The sequence below is a fragment of the Oratosquilla oratoria genome, chromosome 5 (assembly GCF_046742065.1).
Source record: "Oratosquilla oratoria isolate Oo_2021 chromosome 5, ASM4674206v1, whole genome shotgun sequence".
Lineage (NCBI taxonomy): Eukaryota > Metazoa > Arthropoda > Malacostraca > Stomatopoda > Squillidae > Oratosquilla > Oratosquilla oratoria.
This window is the reverse complement of record NC_134781.1, coordinates 22,159,314-22,186,813: the sequence shown is the minus strand read 5'-3', so window position 1 is coordinate 22,186,813 and position 27,500 is coordinate 22,159,314. Positions and strand designations below refer to the sequence as shown.

Below are 27,500 nucleotides of genomic sequence, written 5' to 3'. Positions count from 1 at the left end.
TGAGAGGGTAGGACGCAACTCTCTCATCAGCTGGCATTAGTCAAAACAGAATCCTTAGGGTAAAGAAAAAAGTCTTCAAGACTTGGATAATTCCCACATAGCATTGAAAAAAATCTTCTGAGCTGTGAACGATTGTCTGGTACTTTTCAAAACAAAAATGTTAAGTTAGACTAAACTATTTCCAGTTTTCACGTTCATATGTAGGTAGGTCAAACACCACCAGAGGCGCCACCGTCGATGACGAGCACAATAGCGCGTCATTTTATGCGCACGCCGTTCAAACGGCCAAATTTACATACCGCGGGAAATTTAATTAATAAAAATGTTGTGTGAGTGTATTTACTACGATCGTAATAAATTTCAAACATTCACATCATCAGTTACATGTCGGTCAATAAAAACATAAGATAAACATGGCGGCCTGCATTCAGCAGTAGATCGAAAATTGGTATATGTTTCAACGTAAAAAATGAGCTAACAAATTTATCGTGCGGGCAACTGACCATAATGAACCAAAACTACTAGTATCGTGGATTATTCTAATACCAAAATAAAGTCAATGTGTTAGGGTAGAGCTGAGAAATCGGTTGTTTTAATTAGTTTTTTGTTTTTTTCTATCGGGTCGGATTATCGGATAACAACATCAACATCCATCCCGCCATCTTATCTATCACTGGTGATATGGACCAAACTTCACTCTATTAAGTTTCTTACTATTATGTTATTAGTGTAATAGACTTATAGTTGAATTATTTTAAATATTTCCTTTAAAATGTGTGATTTTCATGTAATTTGATCGAAGAGAAGTTACGTTTTCATCCTCCGTAATATTACGGACCACAGCTACGATTCGTCCTGCCCGCTATCTATGATCACTGGTGGTATGGATCAAACTACACTATTAAGTTTGTTACTATTGGGTTATTAGCGTAATACCTTGCATATAATTGAATTATTCAAATTATTTTCTTTAAAATGTGTCATTTTCATGTAATTTTATGGTATTCGTAGCTGTGGTGGGTAATTTTGCAGAGGATAAAAACGTAATTCTATGATCAAATTACATGGAAATCACACACCTTATAGAAAATAGGTCAAATAATGCAACCATATGCTAATTTTTTATATAAAATTGTGCCTGCCAGTAAAAACCGTCATTGTTTACGTTCGATCGGCGATCAGTCAGACCGCACGTTTCGGCCCGATTTCCTCGGACAAAATAGGCCCGATTTAATTCCATTCAAAATGCAATATCTCGAGAACTAGGACAGCTAGATGGATAAATCAAATTGCATTATACTCATAGAGACTTTTTGCATCCCATGAGAACTACTTCAGCTCAAATATCAGGAATTCCATTTTCATATTGACCTAGCTATCATATGACACTAGAGTATTATCATTATTAGAATTGATAAAGTAGCCCCTCCCATATCCGAATTAATTGGAAGGATATTCAGATTTGGGGAAGATTCGGATACACGAGGCTTTGAACCTGAGTTGTATTACCAAACTCCCTGTAGTAGTGACTTAAGCAAATGCATACACCTATCATCCCAGCATGGACTCCATAAACAACCCCATTCATGTTAACTCTTTGTCTTTCAGTTAAGTTGGTATGCCTGCAACTGGTCCTGCTGGTACTGGCAGTACTATTGAATGCTGTAGTGCTAAATATTAGCCGTGGGCCACACACCCTGGCCCTTCCCTCTACACTCAAATTACCTCTCCTTCGTCTCTCTTCAGTCCTCGGTCTCGCCTACTACGCCCACAAGGTGAGTATTGCCTTAACCCAATATAAAGTGATAGTGAGTGTTGCCTCAAGCTTAACTGAGCCAAAACCAGTCGCTAATGGTCCTTAGTCACTCCCATAGATCTCTCCAGGAAGAAACTTTGGAAAGTTATCTGTGTTGTGTAAGTGAGACATGATAAAGAGATCCCGACCAAAAGTCAACCCTCTCCAGGTTGAGGTGAGTGTATTAGAAGACGTCTGTCTCGGGATGATCATTTCATACAGGCTCCCATTATTGGTTCTATCCTGTATTTATGCATGTATAATCAACTATCTAATCTATAGCCTCTGGAAACGCCATGGAAAATGTGCTGGACTGGATTTTAGAAGGGTTCAAGGGGCTGATGTAAACCCAATGAACAAAACTTGTCTACTGTACATTTGTACAGAAACCCTGGTGTGGTGGACACACAAGCCCCCCCCCCAGTCCTGCCGAAGGATTTCGAAGGTTATATTACATAGATAATAGCGTTCAACTCTACTGACTTTCGACACTCCGTATTGCAACACTTTATGGTCAGCAAAGCACTTAGGTGATGTTTAGGCGGTGAAGTACTTTTGGCATTGGGGTGTCCTGAGTGTAACAAGGTAGCCATGAATCCCATAACGTAAATAAAATGCAAAATGAAAGGATACAGTAGTTAACCGGTTACAACCATCAGGCGAACCCATCGATTTCTTTGATAAGATATTGGACTCAGTCCGGATATCATCATTATCACAGTATTATTATTATCATCTTTTTTATTATTACTACGTGGATGGGTTGGTACAAGAGGTAAACGCAAGGGTAATGGGCCGGGGATTGGAAATTGTGAAAGAAAATTGAGAAAAATGGAAGATAAGCCAGTTGTTGTTTGCTGATGCCACTGTGCTTGAAGCATAGTCAGAGGAGGGATTAAGAAAGTTAGTGACGGAGTTTGGGAAGGTGTGCAAAAGAAGGAATTTGAATATAAATACGGGTAAAAGTAAAGTGATAAGATGTACAAGGGGAGAGGATGGCAGTGAGTAGTTAGGGAGAGAGACTGGAGGAAGTGGATATCCTTAGATACTTGGGTGCGAATGTGGCGGAAAAGGGGGGAGTGGAGGTGGAGGTAGAATGTAGATTGAGAGAAGCGAGTAAATGCTTTGGGGGGTTAAAAAGTGTAATGAGAAATAGACATTTGGAAATGGATGCTAAGAGGAAATAGTATGAAGGAGTGATTGTGTTGAGAGCACTGTATGGGCCAGAAACATGAAACATAAGAGAGGAAGATAGGAAGAGTTTAAATGTGTATGACATGAAATGCCTGTGAAGTATGGTAGGGGTTACTAGGCTGGATAGAAAAAGAAATGAGGAGGTGAGGAGGAGAGTGGGGGTGGAAAGGGAGTTGGGAGATAGGGTTGATGAAAGAGTATTGGGATGTTTTGGACACATGGAAATAATGAATGAAGAAAGATTAGTAAAAGAGGTGTGGAAGACCGAATTAGAGGAAGTGAACACAAGGGGGCGACCAAGGATGAGATGGATGGATGGGGTAAAAGGGGCATTGGAAGAGAGGGAAATGTCTGTTGAGGAAGGACGGGAGAAGACAGAAGATATGGGTAAGTGGAGAATGGTTGAGTATGGATGATGATGAGTTCATAGAAGGGTGGTGAGGGAGTATATGTGAATGATATTTTGACACAGCCCGAAGGGTTTTCTCCCCGTCTTCTCTTTTTTCTGCATGAAGGGACGGAAAGGGGGAGTCGCCGATTAAATGAAGTGGTCTTGCTGTGGATGTGCTGCGTCTTGCTGCACTGCTTCTGACCCAGGGCAGTGGGGGAAATGCAGGGATGATCCTTCATCCAGGAGGAGCCAAGAAGAGAGGGAGGGAGGGGTGGTGAATGGAAATGGGGTATGCGGGGATGAAATGGATGGGAGTGGATTTATGCCTTTGACTTTGGCTACTTCCCTTGTGAGGGGGGAAAATCCTTTGGTATATGTGTTATTATCATTATTGTTATTATTATCATTATCGTTATAATTATTGATATTATTAACACTATTATTATTAGTAGTAGTAGTAATATTACTATATTATTGTTATCAATGATATCATCATTATTGTTATTAATATTGTTATTATTCATTTCTGCTAGGTCTCCCGGAGCGATGGAGCAGACTTGGAAAAGAGTGACCGCCTGGAACTTGGTGAAGAGAGCAAACTCTGTTCCGTTGAGTCGCGCCCGAGATGCAACTGCGACACTGAGGACAACCTCTGGAATTGGCTCCTCCTTGGCGCAGTGATCGATCGCCTTTGCCTCATTATTTACCTCATCATCTTCGTTCTCAGCATCTGCATTTTCAGCACCGTTGTGTAGCCAGGTCAAAAAAAGGAAGTCTTTATGGACTTTCTAATATTCTGAGCAATGTTTCCTAAAGGTTGGAATTGTGTAGTCGTGTCATTGAGAGTTGTTCTCTACTTCCAAAATACTTCGTTAGTGTAATTCGATAACTGTTGCTTTTAGCTGAAGCTTTTTGAAAATAGCAATTAGATTTAGTGTAGCAAATTTCTGTCAAAAGAAAATTCCTATGAGGAAGGAGTATTTATTAGCAAGACGTTACAAAGGATTACAAAGGCGGAGCATGCCGACAGGAGACCTTTTGGTCCATATCTAGGTCGGATGCGAAAAAATTATAATAATGATAAAAAGATAGATAAATTAATTAATTAATTAATTGATTAATTAATAAAAAATATGATCATCTTACAGCTTTATCAAGTGTACTTGATGTACTTGAAGCTCAAACAAAAGCAACGTCGTACTAATGAGGGTTCCGTCCTCACATTTGTTGTTTCTTTTGACAGACGTGCCAGCAACCGCCAATTACATACATAACGATTTACCCAAACTAGCTTTTTTCCATTAGGTCCACTGGCAATATAGCTTGGATAAAAATCTGTTCCAGATAGAGCTGTTAGTGTCCTCTTGTGTGTTGATTTATATATATGTATATATATACATACATATATATATATATATATATATATATATATATATATATATATATATATATATATATATATATATGACGTAAGTGAAGTAGGAAACACGGAAATCTTACTTAGTCTGAGTTGTGACTAAGACTCCTGTGTTTCCTACTCCACTTACGTCAACCTGTCAGAACGCCTCAACAATATATATATATATATATGTATATATATATATATATATATATATATACACACATGTATGTATATACAAATATATATGTATACATATATATATATATATTTGTATATATATATATACTATATATATATACATATATATATATATATATGCATATACTGCATATATATATATATTACATATGTATATACGTATATATATGTATTTACATATATATATATATATATATATATATATATATATATATATATATATAAAGAAATGTAGTAGAACATTTGTAAATGACACACAGGAACCCATAGTCGGAAAAAATAAACTTCGAATAAAGAAGAATCCTATATTTCGGCTATCAGCAGTTAACAAGCTGGTACGGACCTTACAACCCCCCCTCTCCTCACCCCCTCCCTCCTCCGCCACCCCAGTTGTCCCGTGCCTGAGGTCATCTGTCCACATCTCTTCTTCTCTGTAGCTTATAAGTCCCCTCTGTACTCTGCCTTATGTACTTTCCTGAAGAGCGCTACAGTTGATAGCCGAAATATAGGATTCTTCTTTATTCGAAGTTTATTTTCTCCAACTGTGGGTTCCTGTGTGTCATATATATATATATATATATATATATATATATATATATATATAAATATATATATATATATATATATATATATATATACATGTTCATGTAATAACTTTTAGGGTAAAATCTAATTAATTTTTACAATTTTCTCATTAATTGAAGCATCACAATAGGATTTTCCCTGGGCATACCCATATCCCGAGATTACCATTATTATTATTATTATCATTATTATTATTATTATTATTATTATTAATAATAATAATAATAATAATAATAATAATAATAATAATAATAATAATAATAATGATTATCATTATCATTATTACTATTATTATCATTACTACCATTATTATCATTATTATCATTATTATCATTATTATTATTATTATTATTACTATTATTATTATTATTATTATTATTATTATTATTATTATTATTATTATTATTATTAATAATGATAATATTATTATTATTATTATTATTATTATTATCATTATTATTATGATAGGTCTCTCTGGCCCTGGGAAAGTCCTCGAGAGACATGACCTGACAGGTCAGGTCACGAGAGGTTGTCTGTTGTTGATTTCGTCTTACGCGTAGCTTGCTGGATTTGGAATCCCAACAGTGATTATGACTATATATGGTATGTAACTTATAATGTATGTTGAATATGACAACATGACTTACTATAATATTTGCAGAATTCTGCCAACCCTATCAATGCCGTTCTGAGACATCAAAGTATTTGTAGGGTTAGATGACGGTTGAAAAGTGCATATTAAAGTTGTCCTATATGAAGAAAATGTATTGTTACCCTAGAGAATTGTCATCACGTCAACTTCTAATTTATCTTCTTGTTAGTATGAAGAAATTGGCTTCTTTCCTCAATTGCAAATGAAGGGAAAGCATAAAACTGTAACTATAAATATAGTTATAAAAGAAAAAAAGAAAAAGAATAAAAGAAAAACACATTTTGCGACTATACCGGTCACCGTATACGTCAAAGCTGCGATGATTGATCACATCTTGAATATATGCATAATGATTTTTCTAACTCTTACTGACTACAAAAAGTTAGTTAGAGGGCAGGATAGATAAGATGGGGGGGGAGGAAGGGAGGGGTGGATTTGGGGGTTTAGTGTAAGGAAAGAATGAAATGGAAGGAAGTTTGAGTTATGATAGATGTGGGGCAGAACCACTTGTTCGGTTATTTTTATAGTCTCGTGAACTAAAGTATTGTAATTTCCATTTCTGCGGATTTTGTGAGAATCCTCGGACTTCCAAAGAATCTTGTAGGCGTAGACCGACCCTTAGGTCAACGAAGATGGGAATAGAGAGAAGAATAGAAACAGAAACGCTATCAGTGTTTTATCTCTTTCGCCTTATCTCCTGCCAATACTCTCTCCCTCTCTCTCTCTCTCTCTCTCTCTCTCTCTCTCTCTCTCTCTCTCTCTCTCTCTCTCTCTCTCTCTCTCTCTCTCTCTCTCTCTCTCTCTCTCTCTTTCTCTGACATTTTTCCTTCCACCCTCCACCCTCTTTCACATTCCCTCCTCCCCTAGTCTCTGCATATACTGTGCACGCGCACAAACGCGCACACACACGCGCACACACGCACGCACACATGCACGCGTGGTCTGCATGCAAGAAGAGATTATTGTCAGTCACTTATAGTCGAGGATGTGATAAAGAAGTCGCCTCAGACTCAGGAAACCATTTCTATCTCGATATAAAAAAATAGTGTACTATGTTTTGATTTCCAAGTTTTTTTTTTTAATTTTCTGATCAAAAGCTGAAGACATCATGGGATCCAAAGAAGGTGAGAAAGTCTATACTTTTGTTGATTTCGAACTTGTGTGCCTTTCGACATGATTTAGAAAAGGACATATTCGCCTCCAATGCTCGAATATATGTACTGTTGTGGACATATGCAGCATACACACACACACACACACACACACACACACACACTAGGTAAATACACACACATATATATATATATATATATATATATGTGTGTGTGTGTGTGTGTGTGTGTGTGTGTGTGTGTGTGTGTGTGATGTATTTACCTAGTTGTATTTTACGGAAGGGGAGCTATGCTCGTGGGGTCCCGTCTTCATATATCATTTTATCTAAACTATTTTTAAATTCATGAATTGTTTTTGCACACACCACTTTCTCATCTAACTTGTTCCAACTATTTATTACTCTGTGAGGAAAGCTGTTCTTTTTCAAGTCTCTTCTATAGCTGTTTGTGTCCCCCCCCCCCCCACCCTCTTTAAATCCCTGGAAAATATTCTCATCACTTTCTACTGTATTGCTCTTATCTATACTTCTAATCTTTACATTTTTATTAGACATTTCATCGTCGTCGGGGGGGCCGTTTGTTTACCTTTCGCTTGTCTGTCTGGGCCAAGTCTACTCCTTCCTCATTTCCTTCCATTTCCCTCAGTAATACCTCCCTTCTCCTCTTTCCCTACTTTTCCACTACCCCACGAGCAATTTCCTCCCACCTGTAAATACAAAGGATTACAAAGGCAAAGCATGCCGACAGGAGACCTTTTGATCCATATCTAGGTCGGATGCGAAAAAAAAAAAAATCATATTAATAAATTAAAAACTATAACAATGTAAATAACAATTAAAATACATAAATAAATGCATTGGTATAGTTGAAATATCAAACAAACAGGTAAATAGTAAATGATAATAAATTGACATATAACTAATAATAAATGAAAATCAGACAGACAAATTATAACAAAACAAAAACAAATAATATAACATAAATTATAATAATTTCAGCATCTTACTTAGGTATTTATCTAAATGATTCTTAAAGCTTCGAACTGAACTACATTGCACTACCTGTGCAGGAAGTTTATTCCATTCATTAACTACACGGTTGGCAAAGTTGTTTCTACCTACTTCCAAATTGAATCTATTTCCGGACAGTTTGAGACCATTGTTTCTTGTCTGATTCTCATTCAATGTGAAAATTTGGTCACTTTTGATGTTGTCAATTCCCTTTAGAATCTTAAAGACCTGTATCAAGTCACCTCTGAGTCTACGCTTTTTTAGGGAAAACAGATTCATGTGCTTAAGTCGATTTTCGTATGATTTATTTTTGATATTTGGAATCAGTTTTGTGGCTCGCCGTTGTACTTTTTCCAGTCTGTCAATGTCTTTAATGAGATTCGGTGACCATACGGAAACAGCATATTCCAAATGTGGACGAACTAACGATTTATATAGCTTGTTAATGAGTGATGGACTTTTGAAATCAAAAGATCGCGCAATCAATCCCAGAATCTTATTTGCTTTCTCAGAGGCTGAAATACACTGCTTGGATGATTTGAGGTCGTTACTCATAATTACGCCGAGATTTTTTTACTATCCACTTTTGTTAACGAATTTCCAAATAACTTGTAATCATACTTACTGTTATTTTTACCTATGTACATTACCTTGCATTTACTTGTGTTAAATTTCATTAGCCACTTTTCAGACCATTGCTGTAATTTATCTAAATCTTCTTGAATATCTAATTGGTTTAAGTGATCATTTGCCATTCCGTACAGTTTTGTTATCATCAGCAAATTTGGAAAACAGTAGATTTTAGTCCATGGTCTATATCATTTTATATATACTATGAATAGAAGTGGCCAAGAACGGAACCCTGAGGAACTCCACTTGCAACACTTTTCCATCCAGAAGTTTTTCCATTTAAAACAACTCTCTGTTTTCGACCTTTCAACCAATTACTAGTCCAACCTAATAGGCTACCACTTATTCCATGCAAAGCTAATTTACTAAGTAGTCTTTCGTGTGGGGACGGTATCAAAAGCTTTTGCAAAGTCTAGATATATTAAATCTATATTGTTTCTTTTGTCATAATTCGAGACAACTGTGTTGTAGAATTCGAGTAAGTTAGTCACGCAAGAACGTTTCCGTCTGAAACCATGTTGGCTATCATTTATCAAACGGTTACTTTCTAAATGATATTCGATAGCATCTCTGATGATAGTTTCCATTATTTTTCCTACGATCGAAGTCAAACTAATAGGCCTATAGTTATTTGGTTTCTTTTTGTCACCTTTTTTGAATATGGGAGTAGTAACGTTAGCTAGCTTCCATTCTCTTGGGACATCTCCGGATATGATGGATTCTTGAAAATAATTTCTAATGGAACAACAATCTCATTTTTCATTTCCTTTAAGATTCTTGGATGCCAACCGTCAGGCCCTGGTGCTTTATTAACAATAGGCACTTCTCTTTCCGTTGGGATCCACAATACTTCAATTTTCTTCAGAACGTCTTCTAAGCCGTCCGTTCGTTCAAGTGTGTGTGTATTTACCTAGTTGTATTTACCTAGTTGTATTTTACGGGAAGGGGAGCTATGCTCGTGGAGTCCCGTCTTCATATCTCATTTTATCTAAACTATTTTTTAATCCATGTATTGTTTTTGCACACACCACTTTCTCATCTAACTTGTTCCAACTGTTTATTACTCTGTGAGGAAAGCTGTTTTTTTTTCAAGTCTCTTCTATAGCTGTCTTTTTTTATTTTCTTTCCGTGTCCTCTTGTATTTCTGTCATCCCATTTTATCAGATTCTCTCTATCAGTAATTTCTATGCCTTTCATGATTCTGTAAATAGCTATCAAATCTCCTCTCTCTCTTCTTTGCTCTAGTGTCTGTAGTTCAAGTTTTTCTAGTCTCTCTTCATATGATAGTTTTGAGAGTGTTGGTGCCAATTTTGTAATTGCTCTTTGTATTCTTTCAAGTTTTTTATACATTTTTTTGTACTTGGTGACCATATCGTTGCTGCATATTCCAATCTTGGTCTTATCAGGGTGATTAGGATTTTCTTCACCATTTCTTCATCCAGGTATGTAAATGCAACTTTGATTGTTCTTATTAAATTATAGGTTTCTCCAAAAATCTTATTTATATGTTTCTCAGGTGACATATTATTCATAACAATGACTCCCAGGTCCTTCTCATTTTCTACTTTTTTTATTCCTTCTTCTCCCAAATTATATGCTCCTGTTATTCTGTTTTTGCTTTTTCCAAATTCCATTATACTGCACTTTTTTGTATTGAACTCCATCTCCCACTTCCTACTCCATTCCTGTACTTTATATAGATCTCTCTGTAGTGATTCACAATCTTCTTCTGTTTTCACTCTTTTTAGTAGTTTTGCATCATCTGCAAAGAAGCTCATATAGCTTTCAATTCCTTCATCCATATCATTAATATATATAGCAAACATTATTGGGGCCAGTACTGTTCCCTGCGGAACACCGCTTATTACTTTATCCCTTCTGCAGACGTCTGACAGTTATCTCGAATTATGACAAAAGAAACAATATAGATTTAATATATCTAGACTTTGCAAAAGCTTTTGATACCGTCCCACACGAAAGACTACTTACTAAATTAGCTTTGCATGGAATAAGTTGTAGCCTATTAGGTTGGACTAGTAATTGGTTGAATGGTCGAAAACAGAGAGTTGTTTTAAATAGAAAAACTTCTGGATGGAAAAGTGTTGCAAAAAGTCTTCCATCCAATTTAGCAGTTTGCCCTGTATTCTTCCTTCAGTTTCTAATTTCTTAAGCAACTTCTTATGTGGTACTTTGTCAAAAGCTTTCTTTAGGTCTAGAAATGCACAGTCCGCCCATCCATCTCTTTTTTGTATTATATCTATTAGCCTTGAATAGAAACATATTAAATTGGTGACGCATGATCGTCCTTGTCTGAATCCAAATTGCCTTGGATTTAACACTTTGTTTTTTTCTAAATATTTTACCCATCTACTTTTGATAATTCTTTCACAAATTTTTGCTATTGTACTTGTTAGAGAGACTGGTCTATAGTTGGTAGGTTCTTCTTTATTTCCCCCTTTATATATAGGTACTATATTTGTTTTTTTCCAATCTTCTGGAACTTTTCCTTCTTTCAAGGAACTGTTTAGTATGCTATGTATTTTGTCTGCCAGTTCATTCCTGCATTCTTTCAGAATCCAGTTTGCTATTTCATCTGGTCCATACGATTTTCTGACATCAAGATTACTCAAGTATGCCAATATTTCATTCTTTGTTACTTCTATTTCTTCCATAGGGGGACTTTCTCTTTCCATTCAATCTCTTCAGGTTGTATGTTCTCCCTTGTAAACACTGATTTAAAATGTTTGTTCATAATTTCCGCCATTTCCATTTCCTCAGTGTATTCAACTCCCCCTTGTCTTAATTTCTCCAAGTCTTGTTTGTTTTTCAGTTTATTGTTTACAAATCTGTAGAATAGTTTTGGTTGATTTTTACACTTTTCTATGACATCTTTTTCATATTTTCTCTTTTCCTCTCTGCACGTTTGTACATATTCATTTCTATAACCGGTATATATTTTCCATTTCTCAGGTCTTCTGTCTTTTTTCCATCTGGTCCAGGCTTTGTCTCTTTTGTCTTTTAACTCCCTACAACTTTTGTTGTACCAGCACTTTACATATTCTTTTTCTTGTTTTTGTCTTGGGACATACTTTTCCACTCCTTTTTTGTAAATTTTTGTCAAAATATTCCATTTCTCTTCCACTGTTGTTTCTTCTTTGTATATTTCTTCCCAGTTTTCTTGTTGAAAGAATTCTCTTATTTTATCAAAGTTTGTTTTTTCATACATCATTCTTCCTTTTCTATATTGCTCATTTCTTTTCCTATATTTTTCTTCATTAAGTTCCAGTTCAATCAATATGTGGTCACTTTTACTTATTGGTGTTTTATATTCAATCTTGTCCACTATTCTAGGTTCAGATGTAATTATTAAGTCTAGTCTCGACAGTTCTTCTTCATTTCTATACCTAGTGTTCTCCTGTATCCATTGTGTCATTGTATGGTCAGTAATCATCTCAAGTAGAGCGTTTCCCCATGAGCCGTCTCCACCCTTTACTGTCATTTCTTCCCAGCAGATTTCTTTGCAATTAAAGTCGCCCATCATAACTATTCTTCCTCCATCTTCCATTATTTTATTTAATGTTATCTTTGTGTCCTCTAACATACTTTTATGTTCACTCTCCTCCCATGAGGCTGTTTTCGGAGGCACATAATTGATCACAAACTTTCTGCTCTTCTTATCTCTGTCTTCCACTTCTATCATAATCATCTCTACTGTATTCTTTCCATATATGACACCCTTCACGTTTATATCCTTCTTAGTCAGGAACATAACTCCACCCCCTTGCTTTTTCTCTCTGTTTCTAATCCAATATTTATATGCATCATGTCCTACACTGTTGGGTGGTAGTGGGCCTTTTAATTTTGTTTCTACAATTCCCATTATGTCCGGTTCTTTTTCTTTCAAATAATCATTTAGCTCATTCAATCCTGTTATTAATCCATCTATATTTGTGTATGACACTCTTAGTTTTCTGTCACTTCCATTGTGTTCTCTATTTCCCTTTTGTTTTTCGCTTGCATGTCGAACTGCCTTAGTTTCATATTCACTACTCTCCAATAGAATCTCTCTTTTTCTGACTCCGTTCTGCTCTCGTTTTTTGTTTTTTTTCTTAGCTTCAAGTCTTTTCTGCTTTTCTTCCTCTCTTTCCTCTTTATTCATTTCCCTTTTTATCCATACCTTTTTATATTGTTCACTTGTTGCTAGTTTCTCTGTTTTGGATAAGATATTCTCTGCCGTCGTTTGTGACCTGAATTTAATCTTAATTGGTCTGGTCTTATCTGTACTATACTTTCCGAGCCTGAATTTTTCCTCAATTTCCTTCATAATTTCTGGTTCATCTTCCTGAACTAATTTTAGTAAACTGCTTACTTTTTCATTTTCCTCATTGGTTCTTGAGGTTCTATCTGGGTTATGTTTCTCTTCCATTCCTAATATAATTATACATTTCTTTTTATCAGCTAAGTCTCTTACTATATTCTCCTTCTGTCTCATCACTTTAATAACTGAGTCTTCAGTTTGTTCTCTCATTTGCTGTTTAATTATGTCAGTAAATGCAACTTTACTGTTTTCTTGAATTGCCTTCCATCCCTCTCTGTTTTCTTTATTATTCATCTTTAACTCTTCATTCTCCTTTTTTACTTCTTTTAACTGTCTTTTTAGGTCTTCTATTTCCTTAGTTAAGTTTTTGTTCGCCTTCTCTAGTTCTTCCAATTTTTCAACCCTCTGTACAATGTTGTTAACATGACCGAACCTACACTCCAAGTCCTCGATCATCTTATCGACCTTCTCTTCTAGTCTTGTCAGTCGGGGGGGGGGGTTTGCCCCCCCCCCTCTCTTAAAATCCCTGGAAAATTTTCTCATCACTTTCTACTGTATTGCTCTTATCTATACTTCTAATCTTTACATTTTTATTAGACATTTCGTCGTCACTCAGCTGGTCGGGGGGCCGTTTGTTTACCTTTCGCCTGTCTGCCTGGGCCAAGTCTTTTCCTTCCTCATTTCCTTCCATTTCCCCAGCAATCCCTCCCCTTCTCCTCTTTCCCTACTTTCCCACTACCCCACGAGCAATTTCCCCCCACCCTGTAAATACAATAGGCACTTCCTTTGCTTTGGGATCCACGAAACTTCACTTTTCTTCAGAACGTCTTCTAAGCCGTCCGTTCGTTGAAGTGTGTGTGTGTGTGTGTGTGTGTGTGTGTGTGTGTGTGTGTGTGTGTGTGTGTGTGTGTGTGTGTGTGTGTGTGTGTGTGTGTGTTTATTTTTTATTTTTTCTTTACTATCACGACGAGACATTGAAGCCAGAGTTAACAAAGAGTCACGACTCATCATGCTGACTCCACGAATACTCCTTATGCAGGAACGACCATTTATGATGTCGCTGTGGTGGGCGGGGGCGTCTTCGGGACGAGCGCCGCCCTCCACGCCGCCCGGGGTGGACACAGGACGATCCTCCTTGAACAGGTAAGCTCTTCATCAGGAAAACGAGGGGTTAGGGTTCTTCAATCAAGTTTCTTAACGATCTCAAGATCGGTACCAGCCTACGGGATTATTTTTCATATATATATATATATATATATATATATATATATATATATATATATATTATATATATATATATACATATATATATACATATATATACATATACATATATATATATATATATATATATATATATATATATATATTTTTTTTTTTTTTTTTTTTTTTTTTTTTTTTTTTTTACTAAGCAGCAGGGATGGGTGGGCGACTTCGGAATAGTTGGGGGTTCTGTAACCTGAATCAAATGGCCTGTTGACCAGGAACGTGCTAAGACCTTACTCCTACAGTTCCAGCTGCCTCACTCCCGCGGGAGCAGCGCGGGACAGTCCCGCATCACGCGGCTGTCCAACTTCGGGACGAGAGCAATGACTCCCATCATGAGGGACTCCTACGATCGCTGGAAGGAGCTCGAGAAGGAGTCAGCCACCGAACTCTTCCTGTGAGTGGTCCATGGACCTTCCTCCTAAAGAGTTCCTCTCTAGACTTCAATGTTGTGATAACTCCATGGGGTCAATAAAGTCCTCTAACGATCCCCAGGAAAATAAAAAGGAAATTGAACATGTTTCTATGTACCAGTGGATTGATTTATATATATATATATATATATATATATATATATATATATATATATATATATATATATACATATATATATATATTTATTTATTTATTTATTTATTTTATTTTTTTTTTTTTTTTGCTACATCTGTTCTCTCAGAAATTCCTGAGTTATTCTGTTCATTCGGAATTACCCTCAACAGTCCCACGCCACTGCTGACCGTGGGACCCGCCAAGACGATCAAGAAAATGGCCACGGAAATGAAGGAATCTGGTGCCCGCTTTGAGTTGCCAACTCTGCAAGAGGTCAACCGACGTTTCAGGTGAGTCTGGGCCAGGTCGGGTCAAGTTTGGTCAAGTTAGGTCAATATATATTTTTACGATTTTCCATGGAAGTTAGTATCTTTCCAAATAATTCAGAATTGTACTTAATGTTTTCTTAAGATACATATCTTGATATACAAATGCCTCGAATTGAGTTTCCTAAGACCTCGTAAATTATTTAAATCGTAAATGTTTTACACAAATCTATATAACTGCTACAATTTAGTAGAGAGCGTCGGGTACTGCAGTATTGTGTACATAAGTCAAAATCTTGCTGAATTTTCATTTTATCTGAGAAACTATTTGCAATCACTATTATTATGCATACATACATACATACAAGTATGTATTATTATGGTGTGTATCTGTATGAATTCACATAAATGTTTGTGCTTTTGTTTGTACTTGTGTACTGGAATGTGTTTGTGTGTACGTCTGAACATCTAGAACAGCGTTTCTCAACCTTTTTACCCTTGTGTAACCTTTAAAATAGATTGCATGTCTCAAGAAACCCCTGCGCAAAAGAAACACACATATACATTATCTTTCTCATTTTATTTTCATCGTAATAATAGGTTAGATAGGATGATTATACTACATTATAACAATAACCTAGAATATGTCGTGCGTGTTTAATTATATTTCGCATATGGAATTAAATAAAAAATCAAAAGTGCCTTAGCTTATCTCACTTGTTCTCGCGGAACCCCTTAGGGACCTTTTGCGGAACCTTAGGGTTCCGGGGAACCCTGGTTGAGAAACACTGACCTAGAATATCAGAACATTTTTTATCTATTAATTTCTATCTTTCTATTTATTTTCTAGGATCAACCCTCCTGGCGACACTACCGCCCTTGTGGACTTAACTGGAGGGATCCTCATGTCTGCCAAGTGCATCACAGCTCTTCGGGTTAGTCTCTCTCCTTTGCATAGAAGCCCCTCCCACTTCATCATTTGCCCCTCCCTTTCTATAGAGGCCCCTCCCCTTTTATTAAAAAAAAAAAAATTAAACCCCATAATGGCTAAAATAGGATACTTGAAAATAGTGTTCTGACTATCTTCATGCGATTTTGTTCAATTTAGACAATAGTACAGAATCAGAGGTGGTGATAAGCTGCAGTAACATTACCTGGTGAATTTGCTAGGATATTGTATATGCATTATTACTAGATTTCTTTCACCGCCGCAACAAAATTTTGCCAGTGTTGGGATCAATTTAAGGCTCCGTAATCCCTCAGGTTAGTGGTTCCCAAACTTTTTCAGTTTGTTACCCAGTTTACCGTGCCGCATGTAACATGTTACCCCTTTCAAAAAATGGCTAAATTAAAAAAGATAGAGATGATTTCGTTTATTTATTGTACTTGAACATTGTGCATCTGTAATGACTATTGCCAAAATGTCGAGAACATCAGTGGGATGGAGGAGTTGCATGCTTGAAGCTAATTGAAGAATTCTTGGCTTCTTGACTTTCAGAGTTCTTATTTTTTTTTTCTCTGTCACCCCTCCATTAGCCCCCGAAAAACAGTTAAATTACCCTCAGGGGGTAATTTACCCCCCAGTTTGGGAACCAATGCCTTGGGCAATGTTGCAAAAATGTTGAAGCGTTTGTAGACACCAATGTAATATTCCTGCAACGCTTTGCCAATGTTACACAATCCCGGCCAGTTGCTAGGGAGGACATCATATCCACTAAATGGTTACCAAACTATCTCGGCTAAACTATCTCGTCTAATCTCTTAAGGGCTGAACATCATCTTAACTGAAACATTCAAATATCTTGTTTTTGCTAATGCCAGACGATTCTATTCAGCTTAGAGAAGCCTTAGGCCATTTAAGGTTAAGTTCCCAGCCCTTGTAGCTGAAGCTCCGTCCCTTTGGTCCGTTTTCCGCCACTGAAAGTCCCCACCCCCTGCAATAATCAGCGTTGGTAAATTCATATGATAATAATGTTAAAATGGAATATATATACTGTATATAGTACACAACACACACACACACACACACACACACACACACACACACTTCAACGAATGGACGGCTTAGAAGACGTTCTGAAGAAAAGTGAAGTCTGTGGATCCCAACGCAAAGAGAAGTGCCTAGTGTTTTTGCAGGGTGGGGGGGAAATTGCTCGTGGAGTAGTGGGAACGTAGGGAAAGAGGAAAAGGGGAGGGATTACTGAGGGAAATGGAAGGAAATGAGGAGGGAGTAGACTTTGACCAGCCAGACAAGCGGAAGGTAAACAAAAGACTTAGCGAGGATCAAATGTCTAATAAAAATGTAAAGATTAGAAGTATAGAGAGGAGCAATACAGAAGAAAGTGACGAGAATATGTTCCAGGGATTTAAAGAGGGTGGGGGGGACACAACCCCCCCCCCCCCCCCCCCCCCCCCCCCCCCCCCCACCCGACTGATAAGACTAGAGGAGAGAGTTGATAAGGTGATCGAGGACTTGGAGCGTAAGTTAGGTAACGTAGACTCCATTTTTAAAAGAATTGAAAGGTTGGAACAACTAGAGAAGGCTAACAGAAACTTAACTGAAGAAATAGAGGACCTAAAAAGACAGTTAGGAAATGTAAAGGAGGAGAATGAGAAATTGAAGAAGAATAGTAATGAAAACAGAGAGAAACTAGCTACAGAAGCTAAAAATTGGAGAATAACTCAAGAAGGGAATAAGGTTTCATTCACTGACATAGTCAAACAGCAATTGAAAGAACATAATGAAGACTCAGTTATTAAAGTGATGAGACAGAAGGAGAATATAGTAAGAGAATTAGCTGACAAAAAGAAATGTATAATTATATTAGGAATGGAAGAGAAAAATAACCCAGATAGAACTGCAAGAATCAAGGAGGAAAATGAAAGAGTAAGCAGTTTACTAAAATTAGTCCAGGAAGATGAACCAGAAATTATAAAGGAAATTGAGGAAAAATTCAGACTCGGAAAATATAGTACAGATAAGACCAGACCAATTAAGATTAAATTCAGGTCACAAACAACAGCAGAGAAAATTCTATCCAAGACAGGGAAACTAGCAACAAATGATCAATATAAAAAGGTATGGATAAAAAGAGAAATGAATAAGGAGGAAAGAGAGGCAGAAAAGCAGAAAAGAATTGAAGCTAAGGCAAAAAACGAGGAAAGAACGGAGTCAGAGAAAGAGAGATTCTATTGGAGAGTAGTGAACATGAAAATAAAGCAGTTCGACATACTAAAGAAAAACATAAGGGAAACAGAGAATACAATGGAAGTGGCAGAAAACTAAGAGTGTCTTACACAAATATAGATGGATTGATAACAGGATTGAATGAACTGAATGATTATTTGAAAGAAAAAGAACCGGACATAATGGGAATTGTAGAAACAAAATTAAAAGGCCCACTACCACCCAACAGTGTAGGACATGATACATACAATTATTGGATTAGAAACAGAGAGAAAAAACAAGGGGGTGGAGTTATGTTCCTGACTAAGAAGGATATAAACGTGAAAGGTGTCATATATGGAAAGAATACAGTAGAGATGATTATAATAGAAGTGGAAGACCGAGATAAGAAGAGCAGAAAATTTGTGATCAATTATGTGCCTCCGAAAACAGCCTCATGGGAGGAGAGTGAACATAAAAGTATGTTAGAGGACACAAAGATAGCATTAACTAAAATAATGGAAGACGGAGGAAGAATAGTTATGATGGGCGACTTTAATTGCAAAGAAATCTGCTGGGAAGAAATGACAGTAAAGAGTGGTGATGACTCATGGGGAAATGCTCTACTTGAGATGATTACTGACCATTCAATGACACAATGGATACAAGAGAACACTAGGTATAGAAATGAAGAAGAACCATCGAGGCTAGACTTAATAATTACATCTGAACCTAGAATAGTGGACAAGATTGAATATAAAACACCAATAGGTAAAAGTGACCACATATTGATTGAACTGGAACTTAATGAAGAAAAATATATGAAAAGAAATGAACAATATAGAAAAGGAAGAATGATGTATGAAAAAACAAACTTTGATAAAATAAGAGAATTCTTCCAACAAGAAAACTGGGAAGAAATATACAAAGAAGAAACAACAGTGGAAGAGAAATGGAATATTTTGACAAAAATTTACAAAAAAGGAGTGGAAAAGTATGTCCCAAGACAAAAACAAGAAAAAGAATATGTAAAATGCTGGTACAACAAAAGTTGTAGGGAGTTAAAGGACAAAAGAGACAAAGCCTGGAACAGATGGAAAAAAGACAGAAGACCTGAAAAATGGAAAATATATACTGGTTATAGAAATGAATATGTACAAAAGTGCAGAGAGGAAAAAAGAAAATATGAAAAAGATGTTATAGAAAAGTGTAAAGATCAACCAAAACTATTCTACAGATTTGTAAACAATAAACTGAAAAACAAACAAGACTTAGAGAAATTAAGACAAGGAGGAGTTGAATACACTGAGGAAATGGAAATGGCAGAAATTATGAACAAACATTTTAAATCAGTGTTTACAAGGGAAAATATACAACCTGAAGAGATTGAGTGGAAGGAAAAAGTCCCCCTATGGAAGAAATAGAAGTAACAAAGAATGAAATATTGACACACTTGGGTAATTTTGATGTCAGAAAATCGCATGGGCCAGATGAAATAGCAAACTGGATTCTGAAAGAATGCAGGAATGAACTGGCAGACAAAATACATAGCATAATAAGCAGTTCCTTAAAAGAAGGAAAAGTTCCAGAAGATTGGAAAAAAGCAAATATAGTACCTATATATAAAGGAGGAAATAAAGAAGAACCTACCAACTATAGACCAGTCTCTCTAACAAGTACAATAGCAAAAATATGTGAAAGAATTATCAAAAGTAGATGGGTAAAATACTTGGAAAAAAACAACGTACTAAATCCAAGGCAATTTGGATTCAGACAAGGACGATCATGCGTCACCAATTTAATATGTTTCTATTCAAGGCTAATAGATATAATACAAGAAAGAGATGGATGGGCTGATTGTGCATTTCTAGACCTAAAAAAAGCTTTTGACAAAGTACCACATAAGAAGTTGCTTAAGAAATTAGAATATGAAGGAGGAATACAAGGTAAATTGCTAAATTGGATGGAAGACTTTTTGCAAGAAAGAAAAATGAGAGTAGTGATAAGAGATCAGCACTCAAAATGGAATGAAGTAATAAGCGGTGTCCCGCAGGGAACAGTTCTGGCCCCAATAATGTTTGCTATATATATTAATGATATGGATGAAGGAATTGAAAGCTATATGAGCTTCTTTGCAGATGATGCAAAATTACTGAAAAGAGTGAAAACTGAAGAAGATTGTGAATCACTACAGAGAGATCTAAATAAAGTACAAGAATGGAGTAGGAAGTGGGAGATGGAGTTCAATACAAAAAAGTGTAGTATAATGGAATTTGGAAAAAGCAAAAACAGAATAACAGGATCATATAATTTGGGAGAAGAAGGAATAAAAAAAGTAGAAAATGAGAAGGACCTGGGAGTCATTGTTATGAATAATATGTCACCTGAGAAACATATAAATAAGATTTTTGGAGAAACTTATAATTTAATAAGAACAATCAAAGTAGCATTTACATACCTGGATGAAGAAATGGTGAGGAAAATCCTAATCACCCTGATAAGACCAAGATTGGAATATGCAGCAACGATATGGTCACCAAGTACAAAAAAATGTATAAAAAAACTTGAAAGAATACAAAGAGCAATTACAAAACTGGCACCAACACTCTCAAAACTATCATATGAAGAGAGACTACAAAAACTTAAACTACAGACACTAGAGCAAAGAAGAGAGAGAGGAGATTTGATAGCTATTTACAGAATCATGAAAGGCATAGAAATTACTGATAGAGAGAATCTGATAAAATGGGATGACAGAAATACAAGAGGACACGGAAAGAAAATAAAAAAAAGACAGCTATAGAAGAGATTTTAAAAAGAACAGCTTTCCTCACAGAGCAATAGACAGTTGGAACAAGTTAGATGAGAAAGTGGTGTGTGCAAAAATCAATACATGAACTTAAAAATAGTTAAGATAAAATGAGATATGAAGACTGGAACCGACGAGCATAGCTCCCCTTCCCGTAAAATACAACTAGGTAGATATAACTAGGTAAATACACACACACATATATATTGTGCCGTTACGAGAGGTAACGGGGCTTTTTTATATGTCCGTGTATCCCCATGTTTACATTTCTTTTTGTCGTAAGGCTCGTTTCCCTCGGAAGAGGTTTCCAAGTTTGTTTTTCGTAATGTTTAATTTAAGTATGCTGCGAGCAGAAGCTTCGTCTGCTTAAGAATACTATCGTTGTAAGTTGTCTGCAAGCTGTGCTGCAAGATAGCATCTCATTATTTGTACGATGTTCACTTAAAGAATTAGACTTAAGAAGGTGTGTAAGAACCGGTTACTGTGGGTCACCTCTAGGCGCCAGTCTTGGTCCGATCTAGAAAGATGTACACACCCCACGCCTAAGCAAACCATGTAAGTCTTAAAACTCTTTGTATTTGAGGTTTAGAGTATTCTAGTGCATCCTTTGTGATACCCTCTTCTTGGGTAGCCTTTAGCCTATAGTAATTATAGTACTTTTTACAGTTTTTCATCAATACCAACGTATTATCGAACGATGGATCAGATCTGCATTAAATACGCATCAAATATCCCGTGATTCTATAACCTTCAGTCCCAAGTCTGTCTACGTCACGGACGCTATGATGTTGAATTGCCTATTTCATCTGCGGAGTCCCAGTCGATTCCGGCAAAATGAAAAAATGGTTCGATAGAAACGAACAGATGAAGAAAGCATAGGAATGAGGTGTCGGCCAGACCACGCCCTGCACGCCGTTGCCACGTCTAGATTCCCCTCGTCGTCACCACATGAACTTGATGTGTCGCCTTCCTGGCATAAGTTTGCGTGTGTGCGCTTGGGTTTGTAGCGCAAGTAAAAGTGTAGTGTAGCGCAAGCCAAAGTGTAGTGATCGTATCGGCGCGCGAGTGTGATGTGGCAGTCTTAGTGATCGTATCGGCGCGCGAGTGTGATGTGGCAACAACGTATGGTTGCCAAGCCCCAACAGTGTTTACATAACACCACGTCGCAGTTAAGCATGTGTTTTTCCTTTGAAGGCAAGCTACCTTGCCTAAATCCTGTCATATGTTAATATAAGCATGCGACTAATGTGCATTTTTAGATTGAACCAAATGTAGGGTTTAATCTGTTGTTGTCTACCTCAATAGTCGTATAGTTAGGAGTGTGGTAACGTACTCCGTGGTTTTCGATTAAGTTCGAGTTTTCCTTGTCTTCTTTATCATATTACTGTCTTGTCTCTCACTGTTTCTCTCACTTGGCAATATGTCTTCCAACCACAGTATAGATGAAGGACCCGTCTCTGGTAGGGTCAGAGTCCTCACGGCTGAAGGGCAAGAGGCTTTTCAGAGAGCGTCTGATCAGCATGAAGAGAGGGTAAAGGCGAGTAGAGAAGGAGTACAAGCCTTATTGGAAGAACCGAATCATGGTCCTTGGTTGTATGAGGCCCACGCTGTGTACCAGGATACTGTAAAAAGGCACCTGGAATTCTTAATGCGTGAACGTACTTCAGAAAGTCTGGCTCGTGCTGAATCAGTGAAGCACGAAGACAGGGATTTTCAGGCATCTTTTCGTCAGGTAATCAGTAACTATGCTTCCTCTTCCTCAGTTGAGGTCACGGAAGAGGAACACCACACTGAACCGTTTTTACAAGATGACCCGAAGTCCAATCAAGTTCCTTTATCCCTCGTCGACCACTCTGAGCGTTGTATGCCCCCTTCCATGAAGGGCAGTTCAAGAAGGTCGGTTAGGTCAGGTCGTTCCAGTAGCACCAGTGTTAGTGTTGCAAGGAAGCAACGAGCCAAGGTGGAGACCGCTCGTATCAGAGTTAAGTTTGCCGAACAGGAGGGTCAGCTTATGAAAGAGCAGGCTGAAATGCAGGCCAAGTTCAAAGTTATGACACAGCAAAAGGAGTTGGAAGAAGCCGAAGCCGAACTTAGGCACTTAGGACCCGACGATGATTGGGAAACATGCAGTGACTGGGACCAATTAAAAGGTACAGTCGCTACCCGCACCCAACTATATGTGGAGCAACAGGGTGGTATAGTCGATGTTTCCGCTAGTCAGAAGGATCTGGTAGGCTTGAATCCTGAAAGCCCTGTTTTCAAGCCCTGTTCTGATTTCAGAGTTAACTCACAGCCTGCTAACAATGTTCCATTCAGTTTTGAACCTCGTATCGAAAAGGTAAAGGTGAGGTCTGTGCAACCTGCGCAGCAACCTGTTGCTAACCATGTTTCTTATGTGTCACCACCTGTAGTAAAACCTCCTCGGAGTGCATCTCCTAGGTTGGGGACAACCTCCAATTCTGCCGATTTAAGCAAGTTCTTCTTGCGGAAGGATTTACTTCTTAGCAGGCTGTCTACGTTTGATGATACTGCGGAAGACTATGCTGTTTGGAAAGAGAGTTTCAAGGAAGTCGTGCAAGAGTTAGGCACCTCATGTAAGGAGGAAATAGACCTGTTAGTTAAGTACCTAGGTCCTGAGTCTAAAGAATGGGCCCGTACAACCAGAAACTCAAATGCCAAGAATCCAAACCTGGCGTGCAGTAGAATTTGGGAGCGCTTGGATGACAGGTTTGCTGCCCCTTCGATCATTGAGACTTCAATTAAAAAGAAGCTCGCCAACTTCTCTAGGATTTCACCTAGAGACACCTTAAGGTTATACGACCTGTGTGACATTCTGTATCAGATAGAAGCCTTGAAGGCTAACCCTGTATACAGCACACTGTTTGCATATTATGACGCCTCGTCAGGCATCAATCCCATTGTCGCAAAACTTCCACCCTGTATACAGAAAGCGTGGACTGGCAGAGCCATGAACTACAAGACTGCTCACGGTGTGCCGTACCCACCTTTCTCCTTCTTCATTGAGTTTGTGAAGGAGATGGCAAGGGTCGAGAATGATCCATGTTTCTCTTATCAAAGCCTTGGAGCCGATGGTTTTGTGAAACCAGAGAAGCCACCTCCCTCTAAGTTTCCTCAAGTACGTGTGAAGAAGACTGACACCATGTTGTCCAGTGGCAGTAAGTCGACCATGGGCGCTGACAGGTCTGTTGGCGCCGCTAGTCCTACCGAGCAAAGAAAGGCAGAAAAGGGAGATTTTTGCGTCTACCATGATGCCTACGTACACCATTTGGATTTCTGCAGGGCTTTTCGCACCATGTCAGTGAGCGAGAGGAAGGTTTTCTTAAACGATAAAGGAGTGTGCAACAGATGTTGCAAAGGTAACCATCCTCCTTCCAGCTGCAAAGAGAGAACTTTCTGCAAACTCTGTAAGGCCCATACTCATGTGACTGCCTTACATCACGATGAACCCAGGTCGAAGAGGAGTTCGACTCAAGCGGTTACACAGCATGGAAGGGAGGTTGCTCAAGATAAAACACCTCGCTCCCCTGTAGTCAATCAAGTGCCGCTTCCAAATGTTCTTACCCCCATAGTAAAGACTCAGGGAGGGGAGGATGCTGCGGTCAATTCCAAATGTACCTTGATATGCAGTAACCCCACTTCCACGAGTAAGTCCTGCGCCAAGACCTTCTTGGTAAAGGTCTATCCTGAAAGTAAGCCAGAGCTCGGAGTGTGGTGTTATGCCATCCTAGACGATCAGTGCAATTGCTCTTTAGCAAGGTCTGAGTTTTTCGATTTGTTTGACAAGCTGAGCAAACGGGTTTCATATCGTCTAGCTACCTGTGCAGGTGTAACAGGCGCTTCTGGGCGCACCACCAAAAATTACACCATCGTGTCTTGGCATAACTCACAAGAGGTACATATCCCTCAGTTAGTGGAATGCGACAGCATTCCCAATGTAAGAGAAGAGATACCCACCCCCGCCATAGCTCGTGGTTATCCCCATCTGTCCGATCTGGCCGAATGTATTCCACCTCTGGTTCCTGAAGCTGAGATTCTACTCATCATTGGTCGAGATGTGCCTTCAGCTCATTACATTTTTGACCAGAGAATTGGACCTGTCAATGCCCCTCTAGCTCAACAGACCAGTCTGGGTTGGGCAATCATTGGGGAAGTGTGTCTCCATGGCACTTGTAGGCCTCCTGTCATTAGCAGTTTCAAAACATCCTTTGTACATGATAGACGTCCCTCTATAGTCGCACCATGTGGTAACCAGATTCATGTTTCTGAAGTAAAGGATGATTTGTTCAAGGTAACCAAAGATGATTAAAAGGCCGCCCTGTCGATTGAAGACAGGAAGTTCTTGGATGTTATGAACTCAGAGTTCCGCAAGGATCAAAGTGGTCATTGGGTCGCGCCACTGCCTTTCCGTCCCAATGTTGTAGCCACCAGTAATAATAGAGACTTTGTGTGGCACCGCACACTGTCTCTCCATCGTAGTCTCAGCACAAAGCCGGAAAAACGTCAGCATATGATGGCCTTCATGCAAAAGATGTTAGATCGTGGGCATGCTGAGGTTGCACCACCATTGAAGTCTGATCAGAAGTGCTGGTATCTTCCACTGTTTGGGGTGTACCACCCTAAGAAACCTGACAAGATCAGGGTTGTGGTTCGACTCTTCTGCCAAATCCAGAGAGTTCTCCCTAAATGATATGCTGATGTCAGGTCCTGATATGACAAACAGTATTCTCGGGATTCTTCTACGTTTCCGTCAGGAAGCTGTAGCAGTGGCAGCTGATGTAGAACAGATGTTCTACAATTTCAAAGTGAAGACTGAGCAAAGAGATTATCTCAGATTCTTCTGGTACAAGAATAATGACCCTGATGAAAGGTTGATTGAGTATAGAATGACTGTTCACGTTTTTGGGAACACGCCATCTCCCGCCATTGCCACCTATGGCTTGCGTAAGTCTGTAGAAGATGCCTCTCCTGAAGTTCGCTATTTCATAGAGAACAATTTCTACGTGGATGATGGGTTAGCATCTCTGCCAGATGCGGAGACTGCTTACAAGTTAATCCAAGACTCTAAGTCAGCACTTCAAGAAGGAGGACGCCTGCGCTTGCACAAGATCACTTCCAACAGTAAGGAAGTGCTGGAAAAGTTTGCCACCAGTGAGCTGGCTGATAACCTTCAGGAGCTGAACCTAACTTCTGACTCTATGCCTATACAGTCTAGCCTGGGCCTCTTATGGGACATCCAAAGAGACGTTTTCGTCTATAAGTTCATGGATTCAGACAAGCCTTCGACAAAAAGAGGGATACTGTCTGTTGTAAATAGTCTGTTTGACCCCATGGGATTCTTAGCTCCAGTAATAATAGTGGGAAAACTACTCCTAAGAGAGATAACCAATCTAAAGTGTGGTTGGGATGAACCCATACCAGCTAAGATCCATACCAAATGGTCCAGATGGCTAACGTCCTTAAGGGACCTCAAGGACATAAGCATCAATCGTCAGTTTGCTAGTATTTCTTTGTCTCAAGCTCACAGGATAGAGCTTCATACCTTTTCAGATGCTTCCAGAGTAGCAGTAGGAGCTGTATCATATCTTAAGGTTTTCAGTGATACCAAAAGCTACCAGGTGTGTTTTGTGAGGGGACAAGCTAAAGTAGCTCCCAACCATGGTCATACTATTCCCAGGTTAGAGTTGTGTGCTGCAGTGATGGCAGTTAATCTCAGCAATTCCATCTCGGATTGCTTGGACAAACCCTTAGACGCAAGGCATTTCTATTCTGACAGCATGATTGTCTTGGGCTATATTCATAATGAAAGGCGTAGATTTCAGGTCTACGTGAGTAACAGAGTAGACCACATTAGGTCGTCCACCGAACCTAACCAATGGCATTATGTACCTACAGATTGTAATCCAGCAGACCTGGCTACCCGTGGTCTTGAAATAACCAACCTAAATCAGAGTGATTGGTTGTCAGGTCCCTCAAGCTTATTTGAGGATGTTGTATCCACCAGTGGAAGTTTTCCTCTTGTAAGCCCTGAGACAGATAAAGAAGTAAAGGTATCAGACTACACAATTGAGTCTGAACCCCTTGTTAGTGCAAACAAAAGCAATGTAGAGCCTGCAATTGCGTCATTAGCTCAGAGGTT

The 27,500-nt window shown here is 38.2% G+C and overlaps 2 protein-coding genes across 3 annotated transcripts in view; both read left to right on the top strand.

Moving 5' to 3' along the window:
- LOC143025404 (neuronal acetylcholine receptor subunit alpha-2-like) overlaps positions 1-4,946 on the top strand; it is a 30,722-nt gene extending 25,776 nt beyond the window's left edge. Inside the window, exons 9-10 of the mRNA XM_076185030.1 lie at positions 1,609-1,775; positions 3,914-4,946. Of these exons, the coding sequence (XP_076041145.1) occupies positions 1,609-1,775; positions 3,914-4,135 (389 nt within the window). The 3' untranslated portion in view covers positions 4,136-4,946. The remainder of the gene's footprint in view (positions 1-1,608; positions 1,776-3,913) is intronic.
- A 2,235-nt stretch (positions 4,947-7,181) lies between these two features.
- LOC143025402 (peroxisomal sarcosine oxidase-like) overlaps positions 7,182-27,500 on the top strand; it is a 31,010-nt gene continuing 10,691 nt past the window's right edge. For both annotated transcript variants that reach the window (XR_012966388.1, XM_076185027.1), the window contains exons 1-5: positions 7,182-7,341; positions 14,327-14,430; positions 14,799-14,950; positions 15,273-15,392; positions 16,219-16,303. Coding sequence is in view for 1 of the 2 variants with exons in the window: in XM_076185027.1 (XP_076041142.1) it covers positions 7,326-7,341; positions 14,327-14,430; positions 14,799-14,950; positions 15,273-15,392; positions 16,219-16,303 (477 nt within the window). In the remaining variant the exon portion in view is untranslated. The remainder of the gene's footprint in view (positions 7,342-14,326; positions 14,431-14,798; positions 14,951-15,272; positions 15,393-16,218; positions 16,304-27,500) is intronic.